Source organism: Callospermophilus lateralis, chromosome 5 (assembly GCF_048772815.1).
Source record: "Callospermophilus lateralis isolate mCalLat2 chromosome 5, mCalLat2.hap1, whole genome shotgun sequence".
Classification (NCBI taxonomy): domain Eukaryota; kingdom Metazoa; phylum Chordata; class Mammalia; order Rodentia; family Sciuridae; genus Callospermophilus; species Callospermophilus lateralis.
In genome coordinates this window covers 14,922,952-14,941,235 of record NC_135309.1, presented here as the reverse complement: position 1 = coordinate 14,941,235, position 18,284 = coordinate 14,922,952, and the positions used below count along the sequence as shown (strand labels likewise).

Genomic DNA, 18,284 nt, shown 5'->3' with positions numbered 1-18,284 from the left:
GGGTGCCCAAGGCCACACAGCTAGTGGGCGGCTGGGCCCGGGCCTCCTGACCGAACCCTCTTCTTTTCCATTACAACACGCTGGCCAGGCTGCCCCTCGGCGAGGCCTCGCCCCCCCCCTACTCTCTCTGAGCCAAGTTACTTCTGGAAACACCAAGGCACGGGGCCAGAGGGGAGGAGGGTGGCGGAATCATGAAATCATCTACAGGGCGTCGCAGCCCCTCTGGGCTGCCTCCCGCCCATCATGAGGAACAGCTGCGGCCCTGGCTGACCTCGTCTGCTTCCCTCTGGGTGGGGAAGGCTGTTCCCAGGGTGACGAGGACCCCAGAAATCCCGTGACTCTCCGCCGCGGCTGCCCATCTGGGACTCCTTAAAGCCGGCTTGGCTGGGCGCGGCCTCTGGAGGACAGTGCTGCGGTGGGGCCAGAGGGCTGGGCAGCCATTTATGTGACGGCAAATCCCCAACTGCCACCAATTGTGCTGAGCTGGGAAGAAACCTCACTTTCAAGTTCTGGTCGGAATAAAGTTGAGTCAGGGCTGGCGGGGAGCCGGGGCCAGGGTCAGGAAGAGCTGCGGTCAGACCCTGGCTCAGCCCTCCCCGGCACGTCACCGGGCAAGGCGCGTCTGTGCAGGGCTGACCCTGGGCCCGGGCCTCTGGCCTTGGGGTTTGGTCCCGCCACGTCATTTTAGATGGCATCCCAGCATCTCGACCACGGGTCCTCTTTGTTGTTACGTTTACCTGACGCTTGCAACAGAGCAGAAGAGAATCATAATGTCTGGTCTGGCTGCTCGCTGCTGAACAAAACCGAGTTCACTCCATCTTAAATCACTAAGCAACTGGCATCTCAACTGCTTTGTGGGATGCCGCACGTCCGGGGTCTCCTGAAGGTGGCAGGATTGCCCAGTGGTGCTGGAGAAACCCGTCAGCAGCACATCTTTCCTCCCCTCCTGGGTGGGACACGGGCTCTGAAAGCTGTCTGTGTGACATTCTCAGGAGCAAGGATGTCTGCCATTAACATCACCCGAGCTGCCAGACACCCACGAGGAGAAGGGACAAGATAGGGCCGGGCCGGGGCCTGTCCTCTGGTGCCCAGCTACCTAACCTCTGATCATGGCTGTGTCTGGAACCACCTCTGTCCAGGTCTCAGTCCACACCCTGGGACTCCAGGGACTCAGGGAAGCTGGCTGTCCAACCACTCTCTCATGCTGACTGGGTGGAGATGAGCCTGGGACACATGGCGCATTTGCTGGGCCTCTGAGATGTGACCTTTACTTCTCCCCCGTACCGAGTGTGTGCTACAGCTGTGGGAGCCACTTTGCAGCCCCAGGGTTCTGAGCACGAGGCCTACATGGCAGAAGAGGGAGTGTGGAAGGAGGGAGAGACAGGCGGACGCTGTGGGAGCTCCTGATGCAGCCGTGCCTGAAGCCCAGGAGGCCCGTGCTGCTAGGTCATTCAGCTACACCAGCCTAAAGCCCTCCCGCTTACTCTGGCAAATCTGAGTTGGTTCTGCCACTCGGAACAGAAGTGTCCTGAGTGACACATTGGAGGAAAGACCTCACCTCTCTGCAGCACACAGAAAGCCGGGCAAGTTCCCCCGGCCCTCACCCCTGAGGCAGAGGCTTATTAAAGAGCTCTGTCCCAGCCCGACCTGAGGGCCAGTGTTTCTCACACCTGCTCTGAGTTGCCTGCCTTCCTGGCTGAGATGGCGCGGCTGGCCCAGAGGTCAGGACTGCTCTGTCCTCCTGGGATGGGGGATGCTGAGACCACAGGTGCTCCTGGTATTGGACAACTGACTCATCCATCCATCTGTCCACCAAACACTGCCTGCTGGGCTCTGTGAACTGGGCATTGAGTAAAACATCACAGAGACAGGCTGGGGCAGATGTACCTCTGCCCATGACTGCTGTCGTCTAGAGGGGAACATCACTGGGGACACTGGGCCCCAGACAGGCAGTCAACACAGAGAAGCCCGCAGGCCCGTGGGGCGCAGGTGGCTCTTGCTGGCTGGGGAGAGTCAGATAGGCTTTCCAGAGGATGAGTGCCCTGAGGAGCTGCCCAAGTCAAGCAGTGGCTCAGGAGGGGCTGGGAATGTTCCAGGTGAGGCTCTGCAGGTGCAAAGGCCTGGCGAGGGCGGGTCAGGGAACACGGGGCATTTCAGGAGCTGAGTGTGGAGGGAGAGGCTGAGGTGGGCCAGAGATGGGGCTGGACTCAGAGCCCAGCGGCCCCAAGAGCCCAGCTGCACCCAACAAGCTGAGCTCACCAGCAAATGAATTGGCATTCAAAACCCAGGTCAAGATGGCGCTGCAGAGCCACACGGGGAGGCCCCCACCCTCCTGCAACAGCCCACAGCACTGCCCCTCAGAGCACAGAACAATAAGGCACGGAGCCGACGGGGGAAGTGACGCACGTCTAAGTCTAGGAAGTAGAGAGTCCAGACCCTCCAGCCACAGTGCACAGTGGCCAAGGAACCCCTGCCCACCCGCAGCCCAGCAGGACCCGAGTCCTCACCTGCAGGTCGAAGAACTTGCTGTAGCGCCGGTAAATGGCCTCGGTGGAGCCGCTGGACCACGTGACGCGGATGATGTAGACCTGCGGGGAGGGACAGACAGTGTCAATACCAGGCGTCTTAAGACGGAGTGTGGTGGCTCTCCGACTCTCCTGCCCTCGTCCTCCCGCCAGGGGTGTCCAGACGCCAGCCCTTCCACTTCGGACTCTTGGGATTCCAGAATCTGCCCCGTGACAATGACCTGCCCACAAAACAAAAGGAGCCGGGGTCCTTGGTCCTGGGAACCCGGGGAGCTTGAGGCCCAGGGCAGACTCAGTCTCCACGGCAGCCCTGCGGAGGTGGGCTGGAGGCTCCTGGCCCTCTCCGAGCCCAGCTGACCCCTCAGAAGGAGGGTACCAACTGCAGGGTCAGACTGGTGCCAAGGATGAAGTGGCATCAAGTGTGGGGGGTGGCAGCCCGGGGTGGCCCCTGGCCGCCTTAGAGTCTCCGCAGGCAGAGCCACGCTGCCCTGCCCATCAGTGAGGACGCGGCCATGTCACTGTCCCCCTCCCGTCCCAGTGTCTCTGTGAACTGGGTTGACAAGACGGGATCTGACAGAATCAAGGTTGGGGATCGTGTGTCACCCACACTGCTTGTGGCTTCTGTGGCACATGACAAGGGCCTGAGCTTTCTGCCTCAGTCCCCTTTTGGTGCATTGAGGACTTTTGTGCAACTAAGACAATTCTGACCTATGGGGAAAGTTCACCAGGGACACAACGGACTCTCCACCTCAAACGCATCACGGCTGGCCCTGTGTGTCCGCAGGGTTCACCTCTGCAGACGGAAAATACTGACCTTACTCTCTCGACGACACAGGATGGTAAGAACTGACACAGCACCGACACTGACCTAAGGGACCACAAGCCCTGTGGAGGTGGGTCAAAGCACGAAGATTGTGTGTAAATACTACGTTCTTTCATCTGAGCACTGAGGACTTTGATAGCTTCGAGGATCATGGACCCAATCCCAACAGAGACCAAGGAACAGCAGCATGTAATTAAACTCAACGTACACGAACATCTAGGCACACGCACACACTCACACCCCTACCTCTCATGATTCCCAGCACCCACTTTCTACAGTGTCACCAAGAATACTGATTGACAGACACTCAATTGTTACCCCTGGAGAGATGCAGGGTCGGGGTCCTACGATTCCCGCTCATTTGCATCATGTGATCCTATGTGGCTTTCTTGCATGTGTGTTTCTGTGCAAGGAGCCCTATTTAATACGCACCGTGCATCCACGAACTCTGAGCTCACGGCCGTGGCTCCAGGACTCGTGCCTGAACCAGGCTTCTCTCACACACACATGGGGCCCATCAGGAACCCAGACGGCACCTGAGCACTGTGCAGGGGCCATCGTAAATCACAAACCACCAACAAAAAGCCCAAAAGTGCAAAAAATAATGGCACTGTAGATCTGATAAATTTAGCAAATTAGTATAGCAGACCACAAAATCAACACAGGGAAACCAGTGGCTTTTCTGTACACCAACAATGAACTTCCTAAGAAAGAAATCAGGAACTTAAAAAAACACAGAGGACTAACCCTGACCAAGGAGGTGGAAGACCTCGACTATGAGAATCACAAAGCTGAAGACGGAACTAGAGCCACCTGGAGGACGGCAGCCCCACCCACCCCATGGTGGGCTGGCGGGGTGCTGAAAGATGGCATGCTACCGAAAGCAACCTATGGATTCAGTGCGAGCCCCACTGAAGGACCAAGGACACCACTCACAGATCTAGAAAAGTAATCCTGAAATTCATGGGGAAGATCAAAGGCCCGGAGTAGCCAAAGCAATCAATCCCGAGCAAAAAGGGCAGCACTGGGGCCATCACGGGGCCTGACTGCAAAACCCACCATAGAGCAACGGGCACGTGACCTACGGAACAGACACGGAGACAGGCCCGCTCGGCCACAGCCATCGACTTGGGGCCAAGGTGCCAGAATCAGGCTAGAGCAAGAGCTTCCCGGCCAAGAGTGCTGCAGCTCCTTAGGCAGAACGAAGCCAGGTCCCATCTCTCCAGAGGAGACAAAGACCTAGAGATTAAGACCTGAAACTCCGAAACTGCTGGAGAACACAGGGAAGCACTTCAGGACACGGGCCAGACAAGAACTTCCTGAAGAGGACTCAACAGCTCAGGACACAACAGCAAGGACTGAGATGGACAAGTGGGGCCGGCCAGCTGAGGAGCGTCTGCCAGCCCAGGAGGCCATCAGCAGAGCGGAGGGACGGCCCGCAGGGGGCCGTCCCTGCTCAGCTCTCCCAGAAGAGGCTCAATGTCCAGAACACGTGAAGAACTCGGGAAACTGAAAACCAAAACACAAGACGATTTGATCAGTGGGCAAATGAACTGAACAGGTGATTCCCCTAAGAGGAAGTAGGGACGGCCAACAAACACATGAAAAATGCCCAACCTCTTTCACCATCTGGGAAACACAAATCAAAACTGCACTGAGGCTCTGACTCACTCCAGTCAGAACGGCTGGCGGTCACCAAAAACAGAACAAAACAGAAAACCACCACACGACACTGGGAGGACGCGGGGAAGGGAAGCCTTCCACACTGTTGGGGGGCGTGAACCAGTACAGCGCTTCGGAAGGAGCATGGGAGTCAAACAGTCCAACAAACCTGATCCCGACAGACCGGCCTGAGGGTGTGCTTCAGGGAATTAGAGCCAGGGCACCCCAGAGACACCTGCACAGCCACGTCCCTCACAGCGCGCTCGATGGCCAGGTTACGGCATGAGCCAAGGCACCATCAGCACATTATGGATAAAGGAAACATGTGGTGAAGAGCACCATCAGACATACAGAAGAATGAGCCGAGCTGGGTGCCCTGGCTGTGATCCCAGGAGCTCGGGAGGCTGAGGCAGGAGGAGTAGGACTTCACAGCAGCCTCAGCAACTCAGTGAGGCCCTGTCTCAAAAATGAAAAATAAAAAGGGCAGGGGTGCGGCTCAGTGTTTGAGCACCCTGGGTTCAATCCCTGGTACCAAGGGAAAGAAGGAGGAGGAGAAGCTGGCAGAGTCACACCTGCAATCTCAGCTCCTCGGTGGCTGAGGCGGAAGGACTGCAGGTTCAAGGCCAGTCAGGGGAACTTAGCAAGACCCTGCCTCAGATGAAATTCTAACCAGGGCTGCAGAGGGAGCTTAGTGGAGAGAAGAGCACTTGCCCAGCATGTGGGGGCCCTGGGGTCAACCCCAGCCCTGGAAAGAAAATCGGGAAGGCGCATGCAGGAGACAAGAACAGTCATCTGCAGGGAAGTGGGGGAGCCGGAGAGCCCCATGTTGAGCAAATGAGCCAGACTCAGGAAGAAAAGTGTCGCAAGTGTCTCCTCACGTGCGAATCTAGGAGGACAAAGATGATCTGAGAGTGGCAGGGATGGGGGGAGGGCCGGGCTGTGGCGTAAGCCGTGTGCATGTTCCCACGGCTGCCGTGACACCCGCGAGTCTGTGTCATTAGAGTGTACTGGTGACAATGGCCCTGAAGGAACCAGGAGGAGGACACTTGTTTAGAGCCAGCGGGTGCTCATGAGAGTGTCACAAGTGCTCACTTGGGGCTATAAATGAACCCGAGCAGATACGTGTCTTCCCACACAGGTCGCCGACCGTGCCGTGTCCGGATGTGGGTGCAGGCCTGTGGTTCACGGCAGGGCGGCAGGCTACGCAGGACCTCGAGGACTCTGACCTCGGTGCCATATGTACTTCTAGAGTTGTGGCGGGTACAGCTGTTCCTCTACCTACAATGGGGCCAAGCCCAGCGAACCCACCCCCTTGCCGGAAGTCGCACTGATAGGAGCACCAGGAATGTGACAGGACCAATCAGTGTGCGATGGGTAGAAGGCTGCGAGCAACACAAGGATGTGACTGCAGAGCTCAGACCTAAGGGAGTGGTGTGCAAGTCCACCCCAGGGCGTCCACCCCGGACCCCACCCAGTTATCAGCTGCAAGTACTACTGAACTCGGACTTGAAAACCCAGACTTCTGGGGGGCAGTAGGGAACCAGACAGACAGACCAAGACCACTGCCACTTTTGTCCACCGCCCCCCCCCCCCCGCCCCAAAACCAGACTCCCCTGGCCTGGGTGGTATTCTAGGGACCTGGACTTAAGACATGTCACAGGTGAGCATCTGGGTCCCTTGGGTGTAGACTCAGTTGGGACTTAGAATTAAGGTGTGTATCTGGAGTGTGATGGACATTAATAAAATAGGCTTGATTGAATCTAAGTGCGGCTCAGACGGAGTCAATAATGATCGCTCGTGACACACACTGCGTGACTTTGTCATGCCGCTCATGACTGTGTGGCTGACTGGGCCGTGGCTCTCTGGACCGCCTAGCGTCACGAGGGTGTTGGACGGCACAGCGAGCCTGGGAAAAGGTCCAAATTTGGAATTTTTAGTGTGATTTAAAGTCGAATGGCAAGTCAACCCGTCCTAAGTCAGGAACAGTCTATTTCTAACCAGAGAAAAGAACATCACCTCCTAGGACCAGAAGAACCAGTCTGGGATGATGTCTTAGGAGCCCCAGCCGTGTCTTCACTGGGCCCTGGCTCAGGCCCTGGCCTGGTTCAGATGAGGGCAGAGGGCTCTCCAGGGTGGGGTAGGAGGACATTCACAGGCTAGGGACATGGTGGGGTGCAGGAAGACAGGCCCCTGAGCTCATGGAGCTGGGGTGAGACCTCGGCCTCTTCACGCCCCTGTGTTGGACGCCGGTCCTTCCCACCCACAGGCCTCCGTCAGGACTGAACAACAACTTTTGTAAAGCTCCAGAAATGGAAGAAGTGTTGGTCAGAATCTCTGCTCACACTGGGACTTGAAGGGAAACGCTCTGTGATTCATCCCGTCCTTCACCCTCACCTCCCATGGCAGGTCCAACCCCAGGCCAGCGCACTGAGGCCCCATTATGCACCAGGAATTTGGGCTCCATTTCCAAGCGCCAGTCAGGGGGGTCAGTTCTGCCAGGAGTAAAGACTGAAGCCAGAATCAAGCTGAGCGTCCCCTGAGAGGCAGGAGGGGCCAGGCCTGGGCAAAGCCAAAGGCAGCAAGAGGCCTCAGCAAGATCCTCAAAGCCCCGGGGGGTCGGACAGCCTCGCTCCTGCCACCCACTAACCCAGATCCCCGCTGTGGCTGCAGCTCTTGCAAAGGCCCAGGGCCCCCCCGACAGGCCGCCCCTGCCAAGACGATGCGAAACAGCTGTGCCTGGCCCCGGAGCACAGTGACCTCACAGGTTTCCGCCGTGTGGACTCGGAGCATGAGAAGGGGCTTCTGCCCTGCTGATAAAATCCCTGAGGGCAAACCTGTCCAGTGGGTTCCCAGAGTGTCTAGGTCTGGCTGAAACTCCCCACGATGCCAACCAGAAGGCTGCTGAGGAGTCACGTGGCAGGTATCCCACTCGGGGTGCACTGGCAGCGTCTGACTTTGGTGGGGACAGTGCCTCCTACACTCGCTTGGCTCCTTCCGTAAGGGGGAGAGGATCCCTGGGCGGCCATGCTCCTCAGGAGGAGATCAGCGTGCGGCTGTCTCCTGCCTTGGAACGCCACTTCCCTCGGGCCTAGCCGGGGCACTGCTTTGCCATTTATGGTGGACGGCTGGAGCTTCCCTTCAAGAGCAGCTGAGTCGAAAGTGAGTCAGGCTCAAGAACAGTGCTGTGTCAGGTGAAGGGAACCGAGGAGCCCTAAGACCTGTGACGGTGGCCTCAGGGCCAAGAGCACAGGAGGCATGTGCAGCCTTGTTGGCCACCGCCCTCTTCCTGGACCTGTGGCCACGGTGCCATGGACATCTCTGCTCAGGCAGAAGCCCCCTGGCTCTACGGAGCTGGTGGGAAGGATCTGGGTGGCAGCAGAGAACCCTGAAGAGAGGGCACAGGTGGGCGGGGTGCCTCCCGCAGGGTCGAGGGGACCACGGGCATGGCTCAGTGTCTGCTGTGGGGGGCCGGTGCTAAGTGGCCGTGCGCCCACCACATTCCCGATCTGGTCAACCCCTCGCAGTGACTTGCTTAGGGCTAGGCTCTCGGCTGCGGACACTTTCTACTTTTGCAAGTGTCTAGATTTTCTTGCAAATTCCCCGTGCCCCTCTGGCCTCCTATGCGAGGATCCACCTAGAGAACACTGAATCTGGATAGCTCTGGAGTTGACTGAGGCCAGCTGGCCTCCGAGAAGCTCCAGAATCCCACACAGGCTAAGTGGGCAGGCGTCTGGGTGTCCACCCTGGTTTCCACAGGACTTTTACAGCCTCTTTTAGCTCCTCTGCATATGGCAAAAGTGGACCATGCAGCCGGCAGGCCATCATCAGACAGCAGGGGACCATTTAACGGAGACCGAGACAGGGCCTGGGCTCCACTGCCCACAGGCCTGCCCTGCCTGCCTCAGGCGAGACGGGAATGTGTGAATGTGTGCTCTTTCTTTTATAGTTAGGGATTTGAGGCCAGAGACCTCTGAGCCTCCCAACCACTAGGGAGGAGGTCAAACCAGAAGCTGAGGCTCCCCTTGGGAGGGGCCGGCTTGTGGCCCTCATTCTGGGTACTGCTGTTCATTCTGGAGACAAGACACGGCCCTTTCCAGATGGAGGGAGGAGGACCCCAGTCTCTGAGTGCAGCAGGGGGCTGGCTTGTGTGTGGGCCGAACAGGTCCGTGGTGGTCACTGGCCTGGGCCCCTGAGGGCGTCCTGCTTGGCAGCTTCAACATCAGCACCCATGGCCACCATGTTCGGTGAAAATGCAGGGCAGGCAGGAGGCTGGGGCCACCAGAGGCTGGGACGAGGCAGGAGGCTGGCGAGGGGTGCCATGTCCCTCGGGGAGGAGTTGCTCTGGTGTTGTAGGGCACAGCAGAGGGAGGCTGCCGATTTCAAGATAGCCAGGAGGTTCTGAAGGTTCCCACCACAAAGCAGTGGCCAGTGCTGAAGGCCACAGCCAGGCTCATTACCCCAATGTGACTCTACACCATGGGCGCAGGCGTCACCAGGATTTTCTGATTTGTCAATCAGAAAAGTTAACTAAAAGCAAAAAGATGCAGATGAACCCATTTCCTGCGGAGAGTCTTGGGGAACACATCCAGGGGTGTCCGGGGCCTGACAGGCCCCGGCATCAGACACCATCTTTAATAGGCAGTTGGGACCCCTACCCTCGAAGCTCCCACCTGGCTGTTTCTGGGCTGGCAGGTCCTGGGCAGAGCTTGCTAATGCAGCAGTGCGCTGACCTGGCCACGGGCCGAGGTGGACGTGCAGGCCCAGGTGGGGGAGAAGCAAGCGAGAAGGGGGAGCAGCGGCCACAGCCCTGGAGGGAGGAGGGCGGAGGCCCCGGCTATCGGGAAGCAGGCGCAGCTCCTCCCGGGCCAGGGCCTGGTCCCCACGGTCCGCCCAGCATCTGCCTGTGTAGGTGAGACTGCCACGTCTGCTGGAGCTGCAACACCCTGCGATTTGTCTGATTTCCCAACAGCCCACAGCAGCCCGGCCACCGGAAGTGCTGAGAATCGCAGATTCCTCTTTTAAATGGAAGCACATTGAGTTTCCTCCTGGAGAGACCGCTGCCCAGCTCGGGCTGTTGGGAAGGAACCCGGGATTGGGGAGGTGGCCGGGGGTGGGGGTTGCTACGATGTCCCTGTGCAGTGGCCTTGCCCGCAGCATGCTGGCCTGTGCTGGGGGCTTTCCCGCACACCCGGCGCCCCTCCAGCTGCAGGAAGGCGGAGGCCTCAGGCGGGGGAGGAGGACATGACGTGAGGACCTGTGGCACCTGCCCAGCAGAGCAGCTGGGGGTGGGCGCCCGAGGCCAGACACCGGTCCACAGGCCTGGGACACCCCCACCCCCAGCCAGGCTGCAGCTCTCCTGCCCCACATCAGCGGCAGCAATCACCAGGCTCAGACGCAACGGCAAGTGACCCGCTGGGATGGCCGGCTGCCCAGTTCTCTCTTTTTCCAGTTTTTTTTTTTTTTTTTTTTTTTTCAATTAAGTGAATGCTTGGATCGGGGCCCAGACTCGAGTGTGTGGTGCTCGGATCAGGCAGGCCCCTGGGAGCCAGGGCTGTGTCCGGCCGTTCTTGGTCCACGTGGCACATGGCAAGGTGGGGCAGGCGGGGCTGGAGATGCTGGTCCACTGTGCACAGGTGCAGTGGGCAGGCCAGGGGGCAGCAGCCAGGAGAGGGGCGAGCTCCCCATGCCACACTCTCCCGTCATTTGCCCACGTGGCACATGCATCAGGAGATCCACTGCGTACCGGCTCCTTACCACGGGCTGGGTGATGCCCATGGCTGAGAAGGACAGCGAGCAGCACGTGGGGCCTGGGGGCCCATCAGGGCCAGCTGCCCTTGCCTGGACCCAGCACGCGCCCTGCCTCTGGTGGGCACCTTCTCTCCCTCCTGCGCTTAGATCCGCTTCTCTGTGCTGGTCAGGGGTCCCCTCCCCCTGCCTGCGAGGCCCCTGCGTGTGGGTCTGGTGCAGCCCAGGGTCCGTGGCCACTCCGCTGCCACCCACTCTGCAGGGCCAGGTCTGTCTCCTTTACCCCCTGGCCCCTGGTGCCTCCTGACCATGATAGGGGAGATGACTGGGGCGGGCAGACAGGCAGACAGACAGACAGGCAGGCAGACAGACAGGCCAAAAGCCCAAACAGTGCCACAGGGTCCACCGTCACGGGACCTGGCTCAAGGGCTCTCTGCCTGGACAGCGACACCACTCCTGAAATGGCCGAATGCAGAGCTCAGCTGCCAAGGGGCCCAGCATCTGAGCTGGCCTGGTCACAGGGGAAGGCAGGCCTGGCCCGACCTGGAGGAGTCCCCGTCCCTCCAGGGCTGCTCTGAGCCAGCGACGGAGCAGCGGAGAAGACGCGGGAGCCGCTCCGCTCCTCCAGGAGGCCCGTCCCACCCCAGGGCGGCCGGAGGGAGGGCGTTCCCCTGAGGCTGGCACTGTCCACAGCGGTCCCCACGGAACCTGGCATCAGGGAACAGGACACCAGGAGCGGGACCACTCTGCTCGGAAGGTAAAGAACCAAACCAGCCCTCGCTGCTACAGCCATGCACAGGAACCTGACAGGCCCCGCTCTGGGGCCCGGACACGGAGGGGCTCTGTGGCTGGACACGGCGGGGACAGTCCCCCCAGGCTCCGACCTTGCTCTCCCCATCTGAGCAACGGGGAGAACAGCAGCGGGGCTGGCAGGGGACCGAGGACGCAGGCCTGACAGCTGCCTGGGCACACTGCCCGCGGAAAGCTCCAGAGCCACGAGGAATCGGCTTTGTGGAGATGAGACCCGGGCTCTGCCTGACCCAGCCACTGTCCCTGCGGGCGACTCACACCTCGTGACGCGGGGCGAGTTAAAAGGAGTCAGGAGTGTCACCCTGGGACTCCGTGACACGGCCTCGAGCACAGGTCTGTGCCCACGGCGGCTGGTGGCCGAGCGCCCGCACTCAGATGCCGCCGGGTGGCCACACTGGCGAGCACCGCAGCCGGGCGCCGCAGCCAGCTCACACCTCTCCACACATCTGGCCCGGGCGGCACCGGGAGCTTCCAATGGCAAGCAGAGGTGCTGGCAGCGGCGCCCGGGCCGGCTTTCTAGGAAAGCCTCCAGGGCAGGCACTCAGGCCTCGCCGAGATCCTGAGGGTGCCAGCCTCGGAGGAGCCCGGCAAGGCGGGCAGGAGCCGGGCCGGACCTCAGGTGGCCACCTCCCCTGTGTAGCTATAGCGACCACAGCCCTGACCGTACCCAGGGTGCTCGGGTCAAGATGGCCCAGGAGCCTGCTCCAGGCAACCAGGAAGGACCAAAATGAGCCTGCATAGTCTTACTATGCAGGACACTAAGTGCTTCCCTTAGGGTGTATTACTGGAGACTCAGAGAGGGCCACTGGCTTGCCTGAGGCCACACAGCAGCAAGTGACAGAGCCAGGAATTGCACTCGGGCTGGGAGACATGGGAGGAAAAGCCCAGGAGGGGTCTGGATTCACACCCAAAGGCCCAGCACGAGCCTGGTACGTGGTAGGCACTGGACAGAGTGCAGGATTCTGTCACAGGCCACAGCCTCTCAGCCCTCTGCGGGGCGGGGGCAGAGGGTTTCTGCACAAGGAGACAACTACTTAGTATCTGGAGGGACGAGCTGTTTCCCAGCTGGGGACCAGCATCTCGTGACCACTGGCTGCATCCCCAGCGCTCTGCTTCTAGGAAACCCTACGGAGCGCAGCCTGTTTTCCACCCCATGTTACCAGCAGATGTTCAGAGAGGTCAGTCCACTTGCCCAAAGTCACACAGCGGTTAGGGAGGGTGCCAGAACTGGAACTCAGGCTTGCCTGAATCCAGAAGGCCCCTTTCTAACTGAGGGCACCAGGCGAGAAAGGGTCACGTGGACCATCAGCAACTGCACTGGTTTCCTCCCAGACAGCAGAGCAGACCTCAAAACCACAATGGAACAGCATCTCGCTCCAGTTAGAATGGGAATCAAGAAAAAGACAAAAAACAGCACATGCTGGCAAGGCCCAGAGAAAGGGGAGCTGCCACGCGCCGTCAGCGGGACGCAGATTAGTGCAGCTGCCATGGAGAGCCTGGGAGGAGCCCCAGAAACCTAGGAACAGTACCACCGTGTGACCCAGCACCAGCACCTAGGAACAGCACTGCTGTGTGACCCAGAGCCACCACTTAGGAACAGCACCACCATGTGACCCAGCACCAGGACCTAGGAATAGCACCACCATGTGACCCAGCACCAGGACCTAGGAAGAGCACTACCATGTGACCCAGCACCACCACCTAGGAGCAGCATCCTGTGTGACCCAGCGCCAGCACCTCAGGCAGGTATACAGAGGAACTGAAGTCAGCAGGCCGAGGTGGGGCCGGGAGGACCACCGAGGAATGAGTGGACGAAGGACATGAGAGCATTCACAACGTCCGTGGGCCAGCCGTAAGGATGAACCCTGTCACCCAGCAAGGCGGACCAGGGATGCCCTGGGTGTGAACTGAGTCGGGCAGAGAAGGTGGCCCCGCCTCTCTCCCCTGTGTGTGGACATTGAGCAGCCTTCTCAGAGACACAGAGTGGGACACAGGTGACCAGAGAGGGCGTGGAGGGCCGGGGGACGGTCAGCTGGGCAGGAGGACGAGCTCCTAGTCCTGGCCACCCAGTAGGGCAACCTCAGTGGACAACCAGCTGCAGATTCAATCCGCAACTCAAGGGTTCTGAACGTCCCCGACACAAAGCCATGATGAGTGCTGAGGTGACGGCATGCAAGTCACGACCTGGTCACACTGCACTGAAACATCCCGGGGCGCACCCCATACGAATGGACACTCATCACGTGTCAACTGAGAAACCTCAGAAACAGCCACCACCACCCAGCAGCAGGGGGCCTCGGTGGTGGGAGCAGCCAGCCAGGGCGGGTGGGCAGCAGGGGCCAAGTGAGTGCCCGGCCATGGTGGGCAGCAGGGGCTGAGGGCCTGAGCCAGGGCCGGTGGGCAGCAGGGACCCGAGTGCCCAGGTTGCATAGCACCAGCCACGCCAGCGCCCCAGCTGCGCTTTCCAACCTGGCTGCTCGGGACACGGGGGGAGCTGACCCCAGCCGTGACCTTGTCCTGGACTTCCAGCTGTGAGGGAGTCCAGTCCCACCCAGCCCACCTCCGGCTGTACAAGGGACCAGCTGGCGGGGTGGCAGCCAGGACCAGACCAGGGGACTCTGGATGTGCAGGGCCCCAGCACAGTGCCAGGCGTGTGCAGCAGGTGTCAGCACAGGGTGGCTGCTGTCCTCCTCTCACGCCCTCCTCTGCGGAGCCAGCTGTGGGTCCCCAGGTGACAAAGGTGCACAGAGGCCACACACCCCCCAGCCAGGGGGGGAGACTCCAGAGCCTGGCACTAGGAGGTAAAGGAGCTGGCGGGACCCCCGGGTGGCAGGGGCCCAGGGAGGAGCCAGTGGTCAGGGGTGGGAAGGGTCAGAGCCAGGAGCCTCGCACCCTGCTCCTCGTTGTCTCCCTCCCTGCGCCCAGCACCTCGGCTCAGACTGGCCTCCGGTGGGCAGCAGAGTCCTCCCACCTCAGCCCCTCTGCTCACCTGGCACAGGTGCTCTGCCACAGGGCTATGGTTTGGATGTAGTTTGCCCTAAGGGCTCGTGTTGGGAGCAGGGTCCAGGCTGGACTGTCAGGTGTAGGGCTGCTGCAGGGGGACTGAGTCCTCCTTGCCCTCAGGAGGGACCTGGCCAGGTCTACAAGAATGAGTGGTTATCCGAAGGGCAAGCTGACCCCTCCCCACTTCCCGGCTTCCTTCCTCAGGTGATCTCTCCCTCTCTAAGCTGCTCCCAACATTATAGTGCCAGCCACCAGGACATGATACAGCCGGGTGGACCTTACCAGAGCTGGTGCCAGGCTATTTGGACTTTTTTAGCCTCCAAAACTGAGCTAAAAAAACTTCTTTTCTTTGTAAATTACCAAACCTCAGGTATTTTGTTGTAGCAATGGAAAACTGATTACTACCAACAGCACGTAGCCTGAGTCCTCTTAGTGCCTCCCATTAAAGAAAACGTGGATTCATATTTAAAAAGCACTTCCTAATGACTGACCAGGCTCCAGTACTGGGTAAAGGGGTGTGGCTGCCCGTGTGGGTTGCCAACTCTGTAAAGACATGAAATGTATGTGGCTCCTGAGGTCAGATTCTGTGGGCACCCTGGGCCGCCCCTGGGGTGCACCTTGCTGAACTCCCAACCAGGCAGAGCATCATCCCTCCACCCAGGGAGGGCCCTGGTGGACTCTGATGTTATTTCACGCTGTCTCTCCTCCCCGGAGAAGGCTTGGACAGGGATAAACAAACGTAGAATTCAATGTGCTCTCCAGCATTGGAGGATCTAGGAGGAGCTCGACGCACCCCATCTTAGCACCCTCCAATCCTGCATCGCTGTTCTGTACCACAGGGAACAGAGAAGGCCCAGGAGGTCAGGGAACCTGTCCAGCCCGGCCGTAGCGAGCGGTCTGTGGGGACCGAGGTCCTCCACGCCTCATTTCTCGCTCGGATGCTGGGGGCTCCCTCTCAGGCCTTCTCAGGCACAGAAACATTTTCACAGCTGAGGTGGCCTGTGGTCATTCCTCCGTGCCCCCGAGTCTGGCTCCGGGAGCCCCTCCACCCCGTCCCCGTGACACCCCGACCCTGGGCGCTCAGGCCCTTCTATAAATGACAGACGCCTGCACGCGGCCCTGCTGCTTTAACTGTCTCCAGACGACTTACAACTCTGCCCTGTGGATGCCGTGTCCGCAGTCACTGTGCCCTGCCCTGCCCAGGACTCACGGCCATGGAGGCTGTGTGCGCAGAGGGCAGCAGCGGGTGGGCAGCTTATTCCAAGACCTTTGCTCTGCCTGCAGTCAGAGGCGGCCGAGTGGCCTCTCAGGGACGCGCCAGACACCGCCATCAGGGGTCCTCAGTGCCCGCTCAGGCCTCCACGACAGACGTCCACCTGGAACACTGTCTCCATCACCATCCGCGACTCCAGACACGCCCACCTGTGAGGAGAGCCCCTTCACATCCAGGGGGCGCCTCTGGACCGCTCACGGAAGGTCTTTCTCAGCGCGCTCCACACCGCCTGCGTCGGGTCCTTTGGGGCCACTGGCTAAGCAGGCATCCTTAGTCAGATGATGATAAGAATGACGACAACAGGCCACCGTCTGTCAACGCTTCTCTTTCCCAAGCCAGGTCGGGGCTCAGCCCTCTCCAGGGCCAGTTCACAGTGACTCTTGCCCTCAACTTACAGAAAAGCACAGAGAGGCAGACCACTCACTCAAGGCTGCACAGCCAGGAGCCGGCAGAGCCAGGTCAGAGGCACGCCGTGGGGCGTCCAAGCCCAACCTCTGAAACCTCTCTGCAGGAGCCTGTCAGCTTTTGGGGAGTCAAGGACCCCTTTGGAAATCTGATATGGCCTCAGAATGATTTCAAATGAGTGAAACGCACAGGACTTCCAATGAAATGGATTTAACAGAACCACAGTCATTAAAATGTCTCAAAAACAAAACCAGGACGATATTAAAACAATAAAGTCACAAAAAAATCCAGTGAGGGGGGGTCACAGGACACCGTAACTAGTAGCAGCGCGATGCACAAATGACCTCTGAGGATCCAGGGAGCAGCTATGATTTCTACAGGTGGCAAAGTCCCACGCGTCACTACCGTCACCATGGGCAGTAGCCTTCGTCAATAACAGAAGACAAGCCAAGTTTCAGCTGGAGGTTGGTGAGAATTCAGATCAAGCCTCCCCCTTCCAAGTTCAAGGGCCATGCTGAGAACGCTCTGCAGGCTGGCCTTCCCGACCCCAACCACGGGTCTCCGGTTGACACCGAGGACACCCCAGCAGTGGGCAGGCAGCCCAGCTTCTGGCCCTCCCTGCCCGCAGCCAGCTGCAGGCCCTGTGGGCCAAGGCCTGCTGAACAGAGGGCCACCCTCTGAGGACAGGATGGAGCCTGGTCACCTCAGCCTCTGAGGCCCCGGGCCAAAGTGCTGACAATAAACCACATTTGTGGAACTGTCCGGAAGCCAAGGGCGGCCCCAAGCCTGGGCTGCTGATTCACACCTTGGCCCGGGAGGCGGAAACGGTGATGGCCCTGGTGGGTCCCGCTCCAGGGCCCAGTGGGAGGGCCACAGCTCGGCTCTGCTGGGTCTGCAGGGCAGCTCCCATCCTCCTGTGTCAGGCAAACCCAGGGTGTGTGGTGGGGGTGGCCGGCGGGCTGTGCCCCTCTTCAGACAGTGACGGGAGCAGGGCCAGCGTGATCCCCGGAAAACTGGGCTCCCTTCTCGTCCTGTTTCCATGTTTGTGAGATGGGCTTCTGATGGCACCCACAGAGCGCGCGCTGTCTCCGCCTCCCCAGGCCCCAGGCCCCCTCCTCCCAGTGGCAGACCCCCAACTCTATGTCCCTTACTAGCAACATCAGTGACGCTGCCAATCACGACACCCACCCACTGGAGACTCTGACCTGGCTGGACCAATCAGAATCTCTCTTCCTGGAACTGGACCCAGTGGCTGGCCCAAAGGTGGCCTCTGGGCAGCCTCACGCCCACTCCGGGAGCTCCAGCTGCCCGCGGTTTTTCCACGGCTGGGTGCCCAGCTCTCCGCTGCCTCTGCCAGCCTCATCTCCCAGCACATGGGTGGCTTCTGTCACTGGATCCAGAACCTGCACACTGGCTCTTGCCTCGCCGAGGTGCAGCAACATAAAGCAAGAAGACCCTCGGGCACAGAAGACGCCCTCCAACGGTGGCTGTCCTCCAGCGGGGGACACTATCATTAAACATGGAGAGCAGACAGGTCTGGAGCTCTTTAACCCCCCCTCGTGGCCTCCCTCCCTCCCTGATCAGCTCCACTGTCCACATGCAGCCCTGGGGCTAACTTGCTTCGGGGCGGGTCTGCCCGGGTCCCTGCCCACCCATCAAGCTGGGGAGGCCTGGGTGCCGGCTCTTCCTGGGCCTCCCATCCAGCACCTGCCTCTGCTCCTGAGCCCCAGGCCAGGGCTCCCCAGGGCGGCCCTGCCTCCGTCCCCTGGGGTTCTCGGCCAGCAAGGAGCCCAGGGCCCCTCCAGGCTCTCCTGTCCTGCCCTCCATGCCTGCCATTGCGCTGCCCTTGTCCCTCGATAACACCCCTCCCATGCTTGAGATCAGCCTTCAAGGTGCTGCTGTCCCCAAGTCTCCCCAGAAGCCGAGGCCACAGGTGTGAGGCTCACCCTATGTCCCACCTGGGGGTCTCCTGGCCGTCACCTACCCAGCACCCGAGCTGCGCAACGCCTGGCCCGGAGCGCCGTGTGTTTGTGCCCCA

The 18,284-nt window shown here is 60.1% G+C and overlaps 1 protein-coding gene across 1 annotated transcript in view; it reads right to left on the bottom strand.

Moving 5' to 3' along the window:
• Sh3pxd2b (SH3 and PX domains 2B) overlaps nucleotides 1-18,284 on the bottom strand; it is a 76,198-nt gene that overhangs the window by 50,029 nt on the left and 7,885 nt on the right. The window contains exon 2 of the mRNA XM_076856340.2: nucleotides 2,508-2,588. Coding sequence (XP_076712455.2) covers nucleotides 2,508-2,588 — 81 coding nt within the window. The remainder of the gene's footprint in view (nucleotides 1-2,507; nucleotides 2,589-18,284) is intronic.